A 21,186-nucleotide genomic window follows, 5' to 3' on the forward strand; every position below is an offset into this window, starting at 1 on the left:
TCCCTGAGTCTTGTTTATCAGATTAGCTAACTGTGTTCGAAACCTGAATCTAGTGACTTCCCTGGTAGTCCAGTGGCTAAGACTCTGTGCTCTCAATGCAGAAGGCCCAGGTTCCATCCTTGGTCAAGGGACTAGATCTCACATGCCACAGCTGAGTTTGCATGCCACAACTAAGAGTTTGCATGCTGCAACTAAAGAGTTTTTTTGCATGCCACAACTAAAAAGATCATGCATGCTGTGATGAAGATCAAAGATTTCAAGTGCTACAACTAAGACCTGGAGCAGTCAAATAAATATTTTAAAAAGAAAGAAATCTGAGTCTACACTCCTCTAGCTATTCAGATTAATTAACCACAACTCAAATTATTTGAACCCATTTATATTATGATTGTACACTTCATTTGAACTGAAAAGAGTTTTGAATATAATTGGTCTATACATTTGAGTTAGCAACAGCTTCAGGAACTTGAAGGGGGCATGCTATGACAGGACTCAGTTGGTTTTTAAATCTGAAGCCCAGAACACATGAGAAGAAAAATGCTATTTCCATGTGGCCATTTGGGATCTGGGTGCTAATCTTTTTTGCTTTTTTTTCCTTTCTGAACATCAAACATCAACTATCAACCTATAATTAACTAACTATAATTTCAGAAAACCCAGCACAGCGTAGAATGTTTTCCTATAGAGCAGAGAGAAAGAGAAATCATGTCAAAGAATCTGTCACATACAACAGTTATACAGTTGATTCAACTTTAAGACATCAGAATCACTGAAATCCATTCGCTGGCCAATCACATCCATGAAATCCGGGACCCTTGTTACAATTGTAGGTTCTGATCCATTTCCGAATGCAGTTTTACTGTAGTGCATCACTGAGCTGTAATCATAGGGAACGTTCATGGAGTCTATTACTTGATCATCATAGAAGTCAAAATTTCTCTCTTTGCCTAAATGATAAACAAAAATTTTAATTACAAAATTTAGTTTATCTTACTCCAAAGACTATTAAGTTAGAAATAAAGACTATAATAAACATTGTGCAACCTTGGTTACAGCTGACACTTGATGGTATTTCAAGAGTGCTTCAAATATTCCTGTATTGGAATAGACTATTCAAACTTAGAATTATGATATCACCTGTCATGCTGAACTTGTCTAAGGTTTCATTGCAGCCCAAAGTTGGACTTGAACATTTGGCCTAAGGTTCTAAGAACTGCTAATGGAAAGCTATGGCTTTTCCAGTAGTCACAAATGGATGTGAGAATTGGACCATAAAGAAGGCTGAGAGCCGAAGAACTGATGCTTTAGAACTGTGGTGTTGGAGAAGACTCTTGAGAGTCCCTTGGACTGTAAGGAGATCAAACCAGTCAAAGGAAATCAAGACAGGGAAGCCTGGCGTGCTGCAGTCCATGGGGTCGAAAAGAGTCAGACATGACTTAGCAACTGAATAACAACAACAACGGATAGAAAGGGTCTAAAAGGTATTGTTGAAACACTCAGTGTCATTGACTGCAATGACGAGATGTAGGTATTCTCACTGGATAGAGATGAAAACAAGAGGACTTGGGAGGCGTGGTGGGATGGGATGGGGATGATAATGCAGGAAGGATTGACATCATCAGTGATTTCTCAGTTACTGGAATATGTGTAGATGTATGTAAATAAATACATTTAGAGAAGATTCCTGACCACTTAGCGTCACTACAAACGGGTCTGATCATCAACGCATAAAGATGCATTATCAAATCAAGGCAGAAGCTTTTAACAAAAATAAAACATTGGGAATCCTGAAGAACGAGGCCATGGGTTGAAGCTAAGCACTTCTCTTGCTCTAGAAATCTTTTAGACTCAGCTGTAGTGTCTTCCCCCAGACTCTGGGTGGGGGCAAAGGCAGGGGCAAGTAATGTGATGTTGGGATTGTGGTGTCAGGGGCCCTCAGCACAGAGCAGCCCTCACTGGCCTCATTTGATAGCCATGTCATCCCTCCCCTCTAACTTCTCTGCCTCCCCACCCCCCTCACTATACCCTATGGAGGCAAGACAGATGGGGAAACAAAATGTCACTGCGGAAAACATGAGTTCTAGATGGACATGGCTATTAAAACCTTTCTGGGGATTTCCCTGATGATCCAGTGGCTAAGACTCCATGCTCCCAATGCAAGAGGCTGAGGTTTGATCCCTGGTCTGGGAAATAGATCCCACACACTGCAACAAAGACCCCTTGTGACACAGCTAAGACCAAGAGCAGCCAAATAAACACATTTTTGGGGGAAAAAAATCTTTCTGACTTTGAGCCCTAAGTCACAAAAAGTTCCAGCTGTTCAACTACTGCAGTGTTTCCCAATATGGGCTCTGAAGGATTATACAACCAAATACTCCACACACACACACACACAAGAAAAAGACCATGATCAAGTCACTTTGGAAAACGCTCCTGCTGGAGTTTTGCAGTTCATGTTAGTCAAGCAAAGACTCTGAACGGTACAACGGTGTAAATAGCTAAGTTTAATTTCTTTTAATCTAGGATTTCCCAAATTAATTTGACCACAGATTCCTTTCTACAAAACACCTGTGAAAAAATTGTGGGCCAGTGCTCCATAAAATACTCTTTAGGAAACATTGGTTCCTAACATCACATCCAGCTCAAACTGGGGTTCTGGAAAACTATTTCCCAATGGCCTTCAGGCACTTCAACTCTTACTGAATTAGAGCCAAATGTGCTCAGCCATGTCCGACTCTTGGCGACCCCATGGACTATAGCTCACCAGGCTCCTCGTCCATGGGATTCTCCAGGCAAGAATACTAGAGTAGGTAGCCATTCCCTTCTCCAGGGGATCTTTCCGACCCAGGGATCAAATCTGTGTCTCTTGCATCTCCTGCATTGGCGGGCAGATTCTTTACTACTAGCGCCACTTGGGAAGCCCAGAGCCAAATGAAGTAAGATCAAAACATTAGAGTTTTCCCATTATTAATAGACAACACCAATGGCAGAAGAAAGCACATGTTTAGAAATTCAGTATTTAAGTTTAAAACAACGTAAGACAACAAGATAAACGTACCTGAAATAATTCTGTTCCAAATTATGCTGACATAGTCATTCCGATCGGACCGTGACTGTTCATGCCAGAACCCAAGGGCATGGAGAAACTCATGTTGAACGGTTGCTATTTTGTCACAGCCCTCTCCAATGGACAGTTGTTGCATCCCAGTAAGTGTCTTCCCCACTGAAGACCAGCAACTGACAGGGGAGTTTACAGTACAAGGAGGAGAGGCTTTTATATTGATGCAGGTTAAGGTCTTAGAGCAAAATCCCTAATGCCTAATCTACCTGGTTACCTAAGATCCTAGATCTTTCACTTGTGTCTAAATACCGTGCATTTCTCCCAAAACCCCAGTGAGGTGTGAAAAGCCTTCCAGACCAGATGATCTTTGGAGAATTTCGGCTGATACCAAATGTTAAGGAGTAAATCACCCTCCACTCAGTCTGGCATGATTTTTTCTGAATATCCCAAAATTTTTCAGATGGTCCTTGAATAAGGGTTTTATACAGGTAGAGCAACCACTCAGAATTGCTGACCTTGAGTCAAATAACTGTCATCTTCTTAAGCAAAGTAGTAAGAGTTCTCGACAGCAAGGAGATCAAACCAGTCAATCCTAAAGTAATCAACCCTGAATATTAATTGAAAGAACTGATGCTGAAACTGAAGTTCCAATACTTTGGCCACCTGATGCAAAGAGCTGACTCACTGGAAAAGACCCTAATGCTGGGAAAGATTGGAGACAGAAGGAGAAGAGGGCAACAGAGGATGAGATGGTTGGATAATATCACAGATTCAATGGACATAAACTTGGGCAAATTCTGGGAGATGGTGAGGGACAGGGAGGCCTAGTGTGCTGCAGTCCATGGGGTCACAAAGAGTCAGACGTGACTGAGAGACTGAACAACAACAACAAGAGTTCTTGGGTTAAAATAAATTTAAATACACATGCTCGCATGCGTTCAGATGGGTTTTACTTGAAGGCAGAAATAAGGAGCATATTGGAACTTCCCTGGTGATCTAGTGGCTAAGATTCCAAGCTTCCAATGTAAGGGGCCTGGATTCAATCCCTGGTCAGGGAACTAGATCCCACATGCCCCAACTAAGACCTCATGTAGCCAAATAAGTAAATATTAAAAAAAAAGAAAGAGGGGCTTCCTTGGTGCCTCAGTGGTGAAGAATCTGCGTGCCAATGCAGGAGACATGGGTTTGATCTCTAGTCTGGGAAGATCCCACATACCATGGAGCAACCAGGTGCGTGCACCACAGCTATTGAGCCTGTACTCTAGAGCCCATGTGCCATAACTACTGATGCCTGAGTGCCTTAGAGCCCGCGCTATGCAACAAGAGAAGTCACCGCAATGCGAAACCCACACACCAAAACTAGAGAGTAGCCCCCGCTCACCAGAACTAAAGAAAAGCCCATGCAGCAACAAAGACCCAACGCTGCTAAACTAAATAAATAAAAGAAATAAGGAGTACAGAAACTACAAACAGGCTGAAGGTCAGAGTCTTAGGGTGGATGGCATGTGACACCACCCTCCTTGTCTTTACAAGATTGAGACACTGCAGTCTGGTTTTATGGCTAGAGGGAAACTACATCCAGCAAATAGCAATGGAAGCCCCAGCCTCCCTCAAGGTTAGGGTCCAGGGCAATCTCTATGATGCAATGTCCCAGCCACAACAATTCTCCTCAGAACACTTAGAAGACAAACTCTTCAATTTACCCATTGCCCTTGAACACTGATATATAGTTGGGTTCTCCAGACCAAGGCTTGAAGTCAATGCATGATTTTAGGCGATAGCGTTCAAATGCCTTGAGGATAACCCCCCTGGCATTCATCTCTGAAGGAAGAAAACAAACAAAAATAAACTTATTAAAATTATCACCATTGAACAATTCACCATGGAAACAGGGCCTGCAATATATTGTTTATCATGAGTTAGTCCCTCTGTGAAAATTTAGCGTTTTATTTTTACAAAACTTAGTATACAGTATCAAGTAAGTATCACATTTAAGTATTTGGTTGTTCTTCAGATTATCTTATTTTGCCCCATGTATATTTCTCTGGAGCCAGTATAGTGCAGATAGCAAAAAAAAAAAAAAAAGGGCATTTCCTTAACACAGAGAACACATACACTCATTCACAGGCAATCAAAATGAACCATCACTGTCACATGCTTCATCTAAGAAGCTATAATATATATTTAAAGGCTCGCAGCAGTTTTTAATCTGAGGACCTTGAGATGAGAGGGACCATGAATATGTTGAGATAGTATTCAAAGAATTATGTCTATACCTCTATTCATATCTATCTCAGCAAAGTGCAATTTCTGGGGAGAGCATTCATAACATTCTCAAATGAGTTCAGGGTCTAAAATACGAATAAGAGCCATTGCTTCCAAGTTGACTGATGCTAACAGTTTAGATAGAATAGTGCTCAAAGGCAGGGGCAAGAAACCAACAACGGTATGCAGGAAAAGAAGCTCAGAGGGCAATCTGGGGGAAGGGGCCGTATCAGGTGCATATGAAGAGATGGTCACAAATCAGAGCAGGTACTGGTGAAGTGAAGGATGGTGGCAGCAGTGGGTGACTGTATGGCAGAGAAGATGGTGTGTCGACTGGTTCCAACCAGACACACCTAAGTTCTCTCCTATCCTCACTACTTACTTTTTTTCTAAATCAGAGTCAGACGTGACTGAGCAGCTAACTTTATGCTTCTTATACAATTAAAACAATGAACAACTGTTAAGTTAGAAATTTAACAATTATAAAAACAACCATTCAAAAATGAACATGCTGCTGCTACTGCTGCTGCTGCTGCTAAGTTGCTTCAGTCGTGTCCGACTCTTTGCGACCCCATAGACGGCAGCCCACCAGGCTCTGCCATCCCTGGGATTCTCCAGGCAAGAATACTGGAGTGGGTTGCCATTTCCTTCTCCAGTGCATGAAAGGGAAAAGTGAAAGTGAAGTCGCTCAGTCGTGTCCGACTCTTAGCGACCCCATGGACTGTAGCCTACCAGGCTCCTCCGTCCATGGGATTTTCCAGGCAAGAGTACTGGAGTGGGGTGCCATTGCCTTCTCCGAAAAATGAACATTGCAGGGGCAATTTCGTACATGCAAAATGTTCAGCAACACCTTGTCTGTCTAGTTCCGAAACACCTTCATCACCCCCAGAGGACACTTTGTACCCATTAAACCATTGCATTCTCTCTGTATGGATTTTCCTATTCTGTGAAAAGTGAAAAGTGTTAGTCGCTTAATCGTGCCCGACTCTTTGCAACGCCATGGACTGAGACCTACCAGGTTCCTCTGTCCGTGGAATTCTCCAGGCAAGAATACTGGAGTGGGTTGTCATTCCCTTCTCCAGGGGATCTTCCCAACCCAAGGACTGAACCCAGGTCTCCCGAATTGCAGGCAGATTCTTTACGGTCTGAACCACCAGGGAAGCCCCATTCCTATTTTAGTCCTTCCTATTTTTTTTAATTGGAGGACAATTGCTTTACAATATTGTGTTGGTTCCTGCCATTCAACAACGTGAATCAGCCATCAGCATACCTATGTCCCCTCCGTCTAGAGCCTCCTTCCCACCACCTCATCCCATCCCTCTAGGTCATCACACCACGAGACTGAGCCCCTTGTATTATATAACAACTTCCCACTAGCTTTCTATCCATTTATTTTTGATGCATAATCTTTGCCAATTTAATTCACCTTTGGAGTTTTGGTATTATCACAAGATCAGCTAAATGGGGAAATAAAATCAACTTTGAAGGAATATTGTAAGGCTAGCACAGAAAGAAGAGGTGAAGTTCCAAGCACAGCAGTCCCCACGGATCTGTGGTTTCACTTTCTGTGGCTTTGGTTACCTGCCATCAACCAAAGTCCAAAAATATTAAACGGAAAACTGCAGACATAAGAGTTCATGATCATGAAACTGCATGCCTCTCTGAGCAGCCTGAGGAAATCTTGTGCCCTGCCACTCCATTCCACCAGGGATTCCCCAATCTTGGATGTCCATCATCTGCTCTCAATATCCACTCATCGACCTCATCAAGGCTCAATGACCCAGCACCGCCCAAAGCAGATAGTCCTCCTTCTGATGTGTCATCAGAAGTTCAGTAGTAGCCTAATGATACATCACAACACCTACGTCATTCACCTCATTTCATTTCATGATGTAGGCATTTCATCATCTCGCATCATCATAAGAAGGATAACACAGTTCAGTGAAATATTTGGAGAGACCACATTCACGTAACTTTTATTATAGGTTATTATAATTGTTCTATTTTCTTATTAGTTACTCTCTCTTACTGTGCCTGATTTATCAGTTTAACTTTATCATACGTACATAGATTAGGAGAAAACATAGTATATATAGGGTTTGGTGCTACCCACAGTTTCAGTCATCCACTGGAAGTCTTGGAACATATGCCCCAAGGATAAGGGGGCACTACTGTAAAATGAGCATTTGTCAAATGTTTATTTTCTTCTACCTTCTTACATGTCCATTTCACAGACAATTTAAAGACATTATTCAGAATGCTTCAGTCTAGGTGAAGGTAAAGAACAGGACACACATAGGACCTAAAATCCATGAATCTCTAACAGGCACTCAGAATTCAACCATTTACAATATCACACCATTGATACATGCTCAGGGACTTCCCTCATGGTCCAGTGGTTGAGAATTCATCTTCCAATGCTGAGGATTTGGGTTCAGTCCCTGGTGGGGACTGAGATCTCACACGCCAAAGAGCAACTAAGCTCACACGCTGCAACTAAGACCCAATGTAGCTAAATAAATATTTTTAAAATAATAATAAACATTTTTTAAATAATAAGTTTTCTAAAAGTAGCTATGAAAAAATAATACATGCTTATTATAAATAAGTTAGAAATTATAAACAAAAAGAAAGAAATTATAAAATCTTACACAGAAATCACCAAGCATGTTTATCATACTTTTCTTATGAATACATACATGTGCAATACACATATTTTTATAAACAATAAAGTCACAGCCTGCATAATATTTTATAAACTAGTTTCTCACTAAATGCTCAGTCATAAAGTCATATCTGATTCTTTGCAAGCCCATGGACTGTAGCCCACCAGGCTCCTCTGTCATGGAATTTCTCAGGCAAGAATACTGGAGTGGGTAGCCATTTCCTTCTCCATTTCTCTAAATAATACATCTTAAATCTTGTTTCATCATGAAATACTATTTTTACCATTTTAATAGCCACCTTATATGACTGTAACATATAAGTAACTTCCTGTTATCAAATATTTAAATTGTTTCTAAATTTTCTGTATTGTAAATATCACATTTGGATCACTGTTTCATATCTAACACGTCCTTAAAATAAGGGATGATGACACCGACCACCCCATGACTGTTTTTGAATTGAAGGTCCAAGGAGCTTGCTTGTCTAGGCCTATTAGCAAAACTTAATGAGGATAGTGCCTATCCTGCAAATTGTTTGGAGATTCAAATAAGGGAATAAATGTGGAAGTTTTGTAAAAAGTATAGCTTTCTACCAAGATAAGACCCTTATTTACCCTGTAAATGGGCTTTAATTCACTTTGCATCACAGATTCAGAAAAGCTCCACCAGGGATCCTGCTGCCTAAATCCTAGGAGCTAAGTAAACAGTTGTTCAGGATTATTTTCCCCTTGTTAAGCCCCTTCCTGCTTCTGGACCTTGATCTTCATTTCTAGCCCCACCTTTAACCCTTTTCCTCCACTTCTTACTTGCCACCACTCACCTCAAATCTGGCACTCAGGCATGCAACTCACTCACGGGAAGCTACACATGGTTGCTTTGTTACCCCTTTCAGGTGAGTTGCCACCAACAGCCAGATGATACCCAAAGTTTAAGCTAAAAGACTAAAGCCCTGCTGGCAGAATTTCATATGGAAAACAGTATGGAGGTTTCTCAAAAAAACTAAAAATAGAACTGCCATATGACCACTCCTGTGTATATACCTGAAAAAAAAAAACACCACCATCTGAAAAGACACACACACCCCAAATGTTGATAGCAGCACTATTAACAATTGCCAGGATATGAAAGCAACCTAAGTGCCCATCAAGAGAAGAATGGAGGGACCTCCCTGGTGGTCCAGTAGCTAAGACTCCATGCTCCAAATGCAGGAGGCCCAGGTTCAATCCTTGGTCAGGGAACTAGATCCTACATGCTGCAGCTAAGAGTTGGCATCCCGTAACTAAAGATCCAGCATACTGCAGCTGAGACCCAGAAAGGCCAAATAAGTAAATAAATATTTCTTTTAAAAAAGGTCCTTAACTTTGTAAAATAAAAAAAAGAACACAGATAAATGAATTAAGAAGATTAAGTACATGATAGAGCACTACTCAGTCATGAAAACAAATTTTTGCCCTTTGCAGAAACATGAACGGACTTGGAGGCAATTACACAAGTGAAATAAGTCAGAGAGAGAAAGGTAAATACTGTAGATGTCACTTATATGTGGAATTTTAAAAGTACAACAAACTAGTTAATATAACAAAAAAGAAGCAGACTCACAGATATAGAGAACAAATTGGTGGTTACCAGTGGAGAGATAGAAGGGGGCTGGGGTAATATAAGGGTAGGGGATTAAGAGGTACAAACTATTAGGTATAAAATAAGCTACAAGGATATATTGTACAAATGAGGAATATAGCCAATATTTTATAATGAGCAAAAATGTAGTATAACCTGTAAAAATTTTAAATCACTATATTGTATACATGTAACTTATGTAATATTAAACATCAACTGCACTTCAATTAAAAAGCAAAAATTAAAAAAAAAAGAAACAGGTACATAAAGCTTATAAGGTTAGGATAGCTTTAGGTAAAATGTATGGCAAAAATAACCTAAGAGGTACAGTCAAATTAAAGCTCCCTGGGGACTTCCCTGGTGGTCCAGTGGCTAAGACTCCATGCTCCCAATGCAGGAGCTCGGGTTCAACCTTTGGTCAGGGAACTAGACCCTACATGCCACAACTAAGAATTTGCATGCCGCAACTTAAAAAAAGATCCTACACACCCCTATGAAGATAGAAGATGCCATGTGCTGAAACTAAGACCTGGTACAGCCAAATAAATAAATATTAAAAAAAAAAAAACAACTCACTGGTCTTTCATGGAACACAGGAGAATACAGTTTTATATATATAAAGTTTTAATCATACATATATATATGATTTTGAAACAAAGTATTTTTAAACTTTTAATCAAAAGATTAAAACCAAAAATAAATGTTTAAATAAGGAGAGGTTAGTAAAAGTACAAACTTTCAGCTATAAGATAAATAAGGCCCAAGGATTAAATGTAAAACATGGTGATATAGTTGATAGCACTGTATTGCATAATTGAAATTTGTTAAGAGAGTAGAACATAAATGTTCTCACACACACACACAAGAAAAATACGTGAGGTGATGGATGTGTTAGCTAACTCAATGGGGGAATCCTTTCACAATGTATACACATGTCAAATCACCACAATGTACACCAAGTATCTAACAATTTCATGTCAATTATACCTCAATAAAGCTGAAAAAAATTTTATATTTTAATAAAATGTTTCAGGTCCCCTCAATTCCGAGAGTCAATGGACATCATTCTCTCCTCATGTTACACAACTCTTTATAGCTTCTAATTCTATGAATTACTGTTGCTTTGGCTTTTTCTACCCTACTCTTGGTTTTTCATCTGTTTATGGACAATCTTGCCTTCTCAAAAATTTCTATCAGATCTTCCATCTATATCAATTCCAAAAAGTTGCTCTCCTAGGCTGAATTCCACTGTGTGCCATCTAACTCAATACAATCTTCCTGGGTCATCCAGAAAGATGCGTATGTGCAATATGCAAGATACCAGTGAAAAGCTCATCCATTTCCATGGCTTCAACCATCTTCCATACCCTTAGTAACTCCCTGTTAGATTTCTCTATCTTGAATAACCAGACCAGACACCAAGACATCATATGATGTCTCCACCACAGTGAACCTGAGGCATTTCAAATTCTGCATGCCAAAAAGCAATTTCCACCATACTTCTCTATCCCACCCTCTTCAAGACATATTCCCTATTCTTGTTAAAGTCATTGCCATCCACCCAGTCACCTAGGAACAAATCCTGGGCACCAGACCCTCTTTCCCTAGACCCACCTTCTTTTTGATCTCTCACAGTCAATCACCAAATCTAACTGCTTCCTAAGCCTGTCTTAGAATGATTCACTCTTGTCTATCATTGCTGAGAGCGTCTTGGTTTAGAAATGCTTTAATCCTTCTCTGAATTTCTTCAACAGTCTAACTGATCTCCCTACTCTTTTTCTGCCCCACTGATAATACATCTTCTGGACTGCAACCATAGTGATAATGATCTCATTTCTGCACTAAAACCTTTGGTGGTTCCACATGACCCTTGGTATACACACCAAGTTCTTTAACACAGGAAAGACTCAAGGCTGGATTCTGCCTACCCGTTCAACTTCATTATCACCCGCTTCTCAACCTAATTCTAACCCGTGGTTTTCTCCATTCCCCATGCCTTTGCACATAGTGATCTGTCTACTTAGAGCATCCCTCCCTTGCTGTCAGAGGCTGCACTAGCCCACACAGTGCCTTAGAAAGAAGCACCTTGCTGTACACCAGAAATTAACACAATATTATAAATCAAACATACTTTAATTAAGAAAGGAAGGAAGGAAGAATGGAAAGAAGGAAGGAAGAAATGGGCACCACATCTGAGCAGATGCTGCCAGTACTGTCTTGGTAGGTGGATGAATAGCACTTCATTCAAAGAGATGAATGCCTCTTGATGAATATGATGCAAACTTAATTTCAGTCCCACTTGCCCCCCTCCCCAAGCACCTATGTGTGGAGTACAACTTGCCCAAGCTTCACGGCAGCCCTACTGCACAGTGTCACTTGCTCCCTGTTGTATATGCCTTTATGTCTAGTTTGAGTTAAATGTCCTCCAATGGGCTCCCATAGCTCTTTGAACATATCATCAATCATAATATTTATTCCATTTGATTATAATTATCTCTACCAAAATGAGGCTTCCTAGGTTGCACTAATGAAAAAGAATCTGCCTGCCAATGCAAGAGACACAAAAGACACGAGTTCAATCTCTGGGTCAGAAAGATTCTCTGGAGTAGGAAAGAGCAACCCACTCCAGTATCTTGCCTCGAGAATTCCATGGACAGAGGAGCCTGTGGGCTACAGTGCATGGGGTTGCAAAGAGTTGGACATGACTGAGCATGCATACTGCAATATATGTTGTTAGTTGTTCAGTCATGTCCAACTCATTGTGACTCCATGGACTGTATAGCCCACCAGGCTCCTCTGTCCATGGGATTTTCCCAGCAAGAATACTGGAGTGGGTTGCCATTTCCTCCTCCAAGGGATCTTCTAGACCCAAGGATCCAACCCATGTCTCTGGCATCTCCTGTATTACAGGTAGATTCTTTACCTATAAGCCACTGGGGAAGCCCAAATAAATGATACTTAAGCGAAAATTTCCCAAATGGCAGTTCCTAAACTGATGCTGGTCAGTGATATCGTTTTTACTAATCCATGGGTAAAATGAGAATTTTGTTCAGTGTTTTCCATGGCAATAAATTTCTAATACAGAAAACTTGCCCTTTCTTTTGGATTAGATTCTTCCGACTTTTTAGTATTAAAACATTATTTATTTTATAAAAAGAGGATGATAAAAAGGAAGTGGGTTCTTGTTAAGTTCCTGACTTGGCAAAAAAAAAATGTTAGTAAAATAATGACAGTTCCTAGAGTTTTGTTTGTTTGGTGCTTGTTTTTCAGTCATATGTGAAATCTGAACATAGATGAAGCCTCTGCTTTAAAATAAAGACTAGCTTCCGAATCTTTATGTTCCAACTGTCCAATACAGAGTAGGCTTCTCCGTAAATCTTTGTTGAATTAATCCCTTTAATGGTCAAAGTGAAAGTCTCTCAGTCCTGTCCAACTCTTTGTGACCTCATGGACTCTACAGTCCATGGAATTCTCCAGGCCAGAATACTGGAGTGGGTAGCTGTTCCTTTGTCCAGGGGATCTTCCCAACCCAGGGATCAAACCAAGGTCTCCTTCATTGAAGGCAAGTTATTTACCAGCTGAGCCACAAGGGAAACCCTTTACTGGTCAAAACTCAACAAATATTTCATACAGAATCATTTAGGTTCTGTTCATTCTTCATTTTGCTTATTTTTTTTTTTTTTACATAAGTGTATTTAGGCAGGCTACAATTCCATGGGGTCACAAAGAGTCAGACACAACTGATAATGCACACAAACACACACACTTAGCCACACAAAGCAACAAACAAAGCCCTTAATGGCCATGTGAGTCTTCTCTTGGAAATACCGTCATCCTATTTTGTTAGGAACATACTTTATTTGTGGACACTCCAAATGTCATACTAACCCAAGCTATCATCTAGAACATATGGAATAGTATGAGGCCACCTATATCTTTCTCCAACGATGGCATTTCTTTCTTGTATCTGTCAAAAATAAGTGGGAAAGGATTCATTGAGGGTATCAGTCAAAAATTATGAAACAAGCAATAGTTAATCCAGAAATAAAGGAAGTTTTAAGCTTTCCCAAGCAACCTAAGGGCTTTCCTGTAGCTCAATGGTAAAGAATCTGCCTACCAATGCAGGAGACTCAGGTTCAATCCCTGAGTCGGGAAGATCTCCTGGAGAAGGGAATGGCTACCCACTCCAGCATTCTTGCCTGGAGAATTCCACAGACAGTGGAGGCTGGCGGGCTATAGTCATGAGATCACAAAAGAATCTAGACAGGACTTAGGGACTAAATAACAACAAAGCAACCTAAACAAATTGTCCATGTGTGTATGCATGTACACATGTGTGTGTACACCTACTTTTATCATATCATAACAAAGGTTTTAGGAGGAAATCACTAACTTCTCTTTTTTAATAAGGAGATTGGCAAGCATTAATATTTCCTTTAATCTTATTTCACTTCAATTATTCATATTTTTACATCTCCTTTTAAGTGTTAGTGTAAGTTTGTATGCCCCAAACATCAGAGTTTGGAGCAGAGAAAGATTTACTGCAGGGCCATACAAGGAGACGGCTGGCTCAGGCCCCTCAAAACCCTTAACTCCCTGAAGGGTTTTGGCAAAGCATGTGTAAAGGTCAGATGAGTGAGAGGGAGGCACAGGAAATGTGATCAGTTCATATACAATTCTCTGATTGCCTGATGGGAAATCATTAATTACTATCATTAACTTTGTTGATAAATTTGAAGAAGGAACTATGCAAAATCATGTAAATAATGATTGATGTAAAACTGGACTATAAATATGGTAGATTCATAACTACTTTCCTGTACTAAAGATTTAAAAACACATAAGAAGGAAGGGACAGCAAAAATTCAATCATCTTGATCTCGCAATATGAGAAAAAGTTCCACATGAGCTCTGCCAAAGTTTTCAAAAAACTTTAAAATATTGAAATTTTTGGAATAGAAAACATAATATTTCATTAATGTATTCATCCAGCCAATGAAATGAACACTGTTCAAGAGAAAAGAGATCCATTGGTAACAAAAGTACCAATGTCTCTACATTTCTCAGGCTCTAGTGGAGGAGACAAACAGCATGTAAGAAAAAAGTTTAAACAGGATCTATTTAATAGTAGCAGGGGAAATAAAAAGGGAGATGAGAACAAGAATAAAGGAATTGGGGGGAGTGCATTAGATAAAGTGGTCAGGACAGGACTCTTTGAAAGGATGACATTGAAGGTGAAATGAGAGTGATAAGAAAGAGCCAGATTTGAACCGGTCCTTGGACATCACCTGAAGAACTATGGACGGAGGTTCGTGACATTGTACAGGAGGCAGGCATCAAGACCATCCCCAAGAAAAAAAAATGCAAGAAGGCAAAATGGTGGTCTGAAGAGGCCTTACAAACAGCTATGAAAAGAAGAGAAGCAAAAGGCAAAGGAGAAAAAGAAAGATATATCCATTGAATGCAGAGTTCCAAAGAATAGCAAGGAGAGATAAGAAAGCCTTCCTCAGTGATCAAGGCAAAGAAATAGAGGAAAACAATAGAATGGGAAAGACTAGAGATCTCTTCAAGAAAATTAGAGATACCAAGGGAACATTTCATGCAAAGATGGGCTCGACAAAGGACAGAAATGGTATGGACCTAACAGAAGCAGAAGGTACTAAGAAGGAGTGAAAAGAATACACAGAAGAACTATACAAAAAAGATCTTCACAACACAGATAATCATGATGGTGTGATCACTCACCTAAAGTCAGACATCCTGGAAAGTGAAGTCCAGTGGGCCTTAGGAAGCATCATGACAAACAAAGCTAGTGGAGGTGATGGAATTCCAGTTGAGCTATTTCAAATCCTAAAAGATGAAGCTGTGAAAGTGCTGCACTCAATATGCCAGCAAATTTGGAAAACTCAGCAGTGGCCACAGGACTGGAAAAGGTCCGTTTTCATGCCAGTCCCAAAGAAAGGCAATGCCAAAGAATGCTCAAACTACTGCACAAAAGCACTCATCTCACAAGCTAACAAAGTAATGCTCAAAATTCTCCAAGCCAGGCTTCAACAGTACATGAACAAAGAACTTCCAGATGTTCAAGCTGGATTTAGAAAACACAGAGGAACCAGAGATCAAATTGCCACATCTACTGGATCATCGAAAAAGTGAGAAAGTTCCAGAAAAAACATCTATTTCTGCTTTATTGACTATGCCAAAGCCTTTGGCTGTGTGGATCACAACAAACTATGGAGAATTCTTCAAGAAATGGGAATACCAGACCACTTGACCTACCTCCTGAGAAATCTGTATGCAGGTCAAGAAGTATCCGTTAGAACTGGACATGTAACAACAGACTGGTTCCAAATAGGAAAAGGAGTATGTCAAGGCTGTCTGTTGTCATCCTGCTTATTTAACTTATATGCAGAGCACATCATGAGAAATGCTAGGCTGGATGAAGCACAAGCTGGAATCAAGATTGCTGGGAGAAATATCAATAACCTCAGATATGCAGATAACCCCACCCTATGGCAGAAAGAGAAGAAGAACTAAAGAGCCTCTTGATGAAAGTGAGAGAGGAGAGTGAAAAAGTTGGCTTAAAACTCAACATTAAGAAAACTAAGATCATGGCATCTGGTCCCATCACTTCATGGCAAATGGATGGGGAAACAATGGATGACTTTATTTTTGGGGGCTCCAAAATCACTACAGATGGTGACTGCAGCCATGAAATTAAAAGACGCTTGATCCTTGGAAGAAAAGCTTTGGCCAACCTAGATAGCATATTAAAAAGCAGAGACATTACTTTGCCAACAAAGGTCCATCTAGTCAAGGCTATGGTTTTTCCAGTAGTCATGTATGGATATGAGAGTTGGACTATAAAGAAAACTGAGCGCAGAAGAATTGATACTTTTGAACTGTGGTGTTGGAGAAGACTCTTGAGAGTCCCTTGAACTGCAAGGAGATCCAACCAGTCCATTCTAAAGGAAGTCAGTCCTGAATATTCATTGGAAGGACTGATGCTGAAGCTGATACTCCAATACTTTGGCCACCTGATGCGAAGAGCTGACTCATTTGAAAAGACCCTGATGCTGGGAAAGATTGAAGGCGGGAGGAGAAGGGGTTGACAGAGGATGAGGTGGTTGGATGGCATCACCGACTCAGTGGAGATGAGTTTGAGTAAACTCCGAGAGTTGATGTTGGACAGGGAGGCCTGGCGAGCTGTAGTCCATGGGGTCGCAAAAAGTTGGACATGACTGAGCAACTGAACTGAACTGAACTTGGAAAGATCATTCTAGACAAAGGAGACAGTCATTGTTCTACTCCGAGGTGAGAATATGCTTGGTATCTTTTGCATGTTTGAGGCCAGTGGCTTAATGAGATGAGATTAAAGAAGAGAGGAAATGGGAGGAGAGGTAGGCAGCAGCTAAATCATGCAAGGTCCTGGAGGCTGTGGGTCAATCTGGATATTATTCTAAATACAAGAGGAAGCCACTGAAGAGTTTCAAGGTGGGAAGTAAAAAAGTGGCATTGCTAATTTAAAAGATCACTTTGTGGAGGACAGGGGACAGGGACAGAGTGGAAACGATTCTAGGAGATCGGCATTTAAAGTAGACAAACAGAAGAAAAGTGGATTCTTAGGAGTATAGTTGCACTGGAGATAGAAATGTTGGAACTTACTGATGGAAAGGAAAGCAAGGTGAAGAAAAGGGAAGAAGCAAAGGTGATTCCTGGATTTTTTACTTATTATTCAGTGCAGTGGGGAGAGGGAGTGGTGATGACCTTACTAAGAGGGAAAACTGGAGAGGGACAGCTTGTGTGGGAAATCAGAGTTGAATTGAGGACCCATTATGTTTGAGGCATCTCGTAAATATTCCAGTGGAACTGATGGATTAGCATCAGGATAGAGCAGTTGGGAACTCAGGGAAAGGAATGAACCAGAGTTATGTATTTAGAGTCATCAGCATAGAGGTGACATTTAAAGCCCTGACACAGGATCAGATCAAGGAGGGAAGAGCAGACCAAAGACTAAACCTCAGACACTGTAGCTCCGTTTCTTGAGTTTAAGTTCACATGGGGTTGAGCGATGTTTAAACCTGATACCTGTGTTCATCTGTGTGCTATAATGGCGAGGTAAGAACCAGTACTCTTTATGAATATTTTAGGAGGATCTTTACATGGCAAAACTATTCTCAGCTGTCGGAGTAGAAAAAAAAATCTCTCTCCTTATGATAAAAAGCCAGATTCATTAAATTTACCAATTCAATTTAATTTTGCTTCAACTAGCTTTCATCAGTGAGGTTCTATTTAAAAACAAAAATATCATGTGTGCTTAGTTATTCAGTCATGTCCGACTCTTTGTGACCCCATGAACTATAGCCCACCAGGCTCCCCTGTCCATGGGATTTCCCAGGCAAGAACACTGCAGTGGGTTGCCATGCCCTCTTCCAGGGTGTCTTCCCAACCCAGGGACTGAACCCAGGTCTCCCACATTGCGGGCAGTTTCTTTACCATCTGAGCCACCGGGGAATCTCATGAATACTGGAGTGGGTAGCCTATTCCTTCTGTAGGGGATCTTCCTGACCCACGAATCGAACTGGGGTCTCCCGCATTGCAGACAGATTCTTTACCAGCTGAGCTACCAGGGAAGCATTGCAATAATGAAAATCAATTAGATCAGTAAGAGCAAAGCATGCAAGATGAGTGACAGTCTTCAACCACACAGAAATCTGAGTAATGAATGATGAAGATACAATTATGTGAATCCCTTAGCACATAATGTATTCATTGACTAAATGTGTCAACTGTGATCCTACATCCTTAGAGACAGTTGGGTTTAACAAAGCCCACACTGTCCCATCATTGTCAGGTACTTGATTTCAGCTTGCAGTGATTAATTGGAAGTTCTTCCTTGCATTGTTTCAACTCACCTCATCAAGTACGATGTCTCCCTCAAAAAGATCCAGTCCCAGATCTAAGAAGGAAGATAAAAATTTTTGTTAGCAAATTGGATTCAAAATCCCCACTTAATAAAGAATGTAAAATTAAAAATCCACAAACCTTCATTTATATCAAATATATCCCGGTCGAGTCCATTATCTACATCTTTAACAAAAATAACAAAAACACATTGAATGTTGTGTTTATGAAAGAAGAAAATCTTTATCAACTACTGATTAGAAATAAGCAAGTTTCTTTTGTCTCAGATAAGAGAGTACCATGCTCTGATTCAATATACATTGATTGATTGATTGATTGATTGAGAACCTCCCTTGAGTTAGGCTTGGGGCTATGGAGTTTTGCATATATATGCTCTTGTTGTATCCATGTCCCTTGAATGACAAATAACTTCTGGAATAAGAAATTGGTAACTCCATATAATATTAATTTGAAAGACTAGATTAGATGACTAGATAGGAAGCAGATGTTTACACGAGGTAAAATCAGTTCAATCAATCCATATATCTATATTCCTTGCTAATAGTGTACCTTGGAACTCTCAAGCAAAATTCCTAATCTATATTTGAATTATTCTTAAGTTGCAAAAGGTAGATAATATGGCCAAGTCTCTAAGTGTACAACTGAATAGGAAGAACATCAGGTCCATCTGATTTGGCACAAAGACAGCAAAAATAACAATAGTAGTTATTTATGGGATGCCAATGTGTCAGTCACTGTGTTTGGACTTTCTTTTTTTTTTTTTTGCTGAGTATGTGGAACCCCTGAGCAGAAACAATAAAATGTCCCTCAATAAATCAAAAGAAGCCAGTGCTTGATCAAAGTTCAATGCAAGTATGCACTGTGCTTAGTATTCAATGTGTCCTAAGTTCTTCTGTTCTGTTGTTCTATTATTCACATGGCCTTCTTTTACTATGTGTGCTGTGCCGTGCTCAGTCACATAGGGCAAAACTCAAAAGAGACTCACCAAAGATTTCTGGAGTTGGCTGGGAAACAAACACATAAAAAAAATGATATTATTATGATGTCTGTGACATAAATATTCTTATTGATTCCAATTTCCATCTAGCCATCTGTGGGATTTTGTTTTTCCCTTAATATTATGGATTAGTTTCTGGCATGTATTCAAGAGGACTAAATCAGAGTCTAAGATAACTTTTTGACCCGAGGGTCTTCTCATTTCACATAAAAAATGAAACAGTCTGTTGTATGAATTTGAAGGGGTGAAGCAAGAAGCCAAGTTTTCAGATTCAAAAGAAGGCAGAACATGAGTCCTGCCCTCCAGTAAGTGTTCACTTTGAACATGATTTTCTAAAGAATTCATGGAGCTTCATTTGAAAAATCTAATAACTTATTCTTGGCATTAAAATATTATAATTTATAATGATGCTTTAAAAGGAAAATTTTATTGAAGACCTCCTTAACCATGGTTTAATTTCACATTTCACTCAAGATTCTGTCTTCAAAGTCAATACCAAATACTTTAGAAAAAAATAATCTATGGCTATACTTTGCAAATAAAAAAAGAAACAAACTGATAATAGATTCTCTACAGGTGGCCAAATGAAGGACTCCTCAGTGGCTCAATGGTAAAGAATTCACCTACAAATGCAGGAGACACAGAAGACGTGGGTTTGATCCCTGGGTCGGGAAGATTCCTGGAGGAGGAAATGACAACCCACTCCAGTATTCTTGCCTGGAAAATCCCATAGACAGAGGAACGTGGTGGGCTATGGTCCATGGGGTCACAAAGAGTCAGGCACAACTGAAGCAAGTGGGCAGCAGCAGACCAAATGAAACCCAGACCACATACCCAGTGGAAAAAACTAAGCAAACCTGAGATTTCTTAATGAAGTCTAGTTTAAAAAGCTCATGGACTTGTAGTCAGTAGGTCTGGGTTTTATACCTGCTTCTACCAATTACCAGCAAGTCAGTTCACCTTCCTGGTACTCGGATACTCGGAATATCTGTACAATGTGGTCAGTGCTGGCTTTCTGGGTATTATGACAGTTATATGATGTAATGTGAAAGAATGTGGCAAACTATAATAAAATGTCATATAAATGTAAGGGACAATTTTATTTAAATATAGATTACCTGTGGGTACTAGAATCTCCATGCTAGAATCAATTGGGGTATCTAGCAAGCAGTGAGGATAAATTGGTTGGATGGTGACCACCCTTTTTTTTATTAATTACTGTCTTGATTGTCTCACACATTGGCCACACACAGGCACATCTTCACAGAGGAATGCCAACATACCTCCCGAAAAACATTATCAAGCCTTCATTCATAATTACAGTTTTAATGAGTCTTCCATGGTATCTCTTGTTCTCACTGCTATAGTTCTGTTCACAGAATATTAGCTCAACATAATAATTGTTATTTAAAAATCACAACTAAAGATTCTCCCCAGGCATTTGAAACTTCATTTAAAACCTCAATTATGGTTACCAGGGGATGTTGGAGGGAGAGATAAGTTGGGAGATTGGGATTGACATATACAAACCACTTACATAAAATAGGTAACTAATTAGGACCTACTGTATAGCACAGGGAACTCTACTCAATACTTTGTAAAGGCCTATATGGAAAAAGAATCTTAAAAAAAAAAAGAAAGAAGAAGAGTAGATT

At 39.9% G+C, this 21,186-nt stretch overlaps 1 protein-coding gene across 6 annotated transcripts in view; it reads right to left on the reverse strand.

Annotated features, from left to right (window-relative positions):
• Positions 1-21,186, reverse strand: part of MEP1B (meprin A subunit beta) — a 35,774-nt gene that overhangs the window by 12,442 nt on the left and 2,146 nt on the right. Inside the window, exons 1-8 of one of the 6 annotated variants that reach the window (XM_081562588.1) lie at positions 20,459-20,512; positions 19,520-19,538; positions 18,655-18,699; positions 18,525-18,568; positions 13,498-13,576; positions 4,765-4,882; positions 3,059-3,237; positions 729-947 (exon numbers count right to left, since the gene is read on the reverse strand). In XM_081562588.1, the coding sequence (XP_081418714.1) occupies positions 729-947; positions 3,059-3,237; positions 4,765-4,880 (514 nt within the window). In that variant the 5' untranslated portion in view covers positions 4,881-4,882; positions 13,498-13,576; positions 18,525-18,568; ... (1 more) ...; positions 19,520-19,538; positions 20,459-20,512. Of the gene's footprint in view, positions 1-728; positions 948-3,058; positions 3,238-4,764; positions 4,883-13,497; positions 13,577-18,524; positions 18,569-18,654; positions 18,700-19,519; positions 19,539-20,365; positions 20,529-21,186 lie in introns of those variants that run through there. The other 5 variants (XM_081562587.1, XM_081562590.1, XM_081562589.1 and 2 more) reach the window with 5 other exon arrangements.

Source organism: Giraffa tippelskirchi, chromosome 14 (genome assembly GCF_054371585.1).
Source record: "Giraffa tippelskirchi isolate mGirTip1 chromosome 14, T2T-mGirTip1v1.2.pri, whole genome shotgun sequence".
NCBI classification, from domain to species: Eukaryota; Metazoa; Chordata; class Mammalia; order Artiodactyla; family Giraffidae; genus Giraffa; species Giraffa tippelskirchi.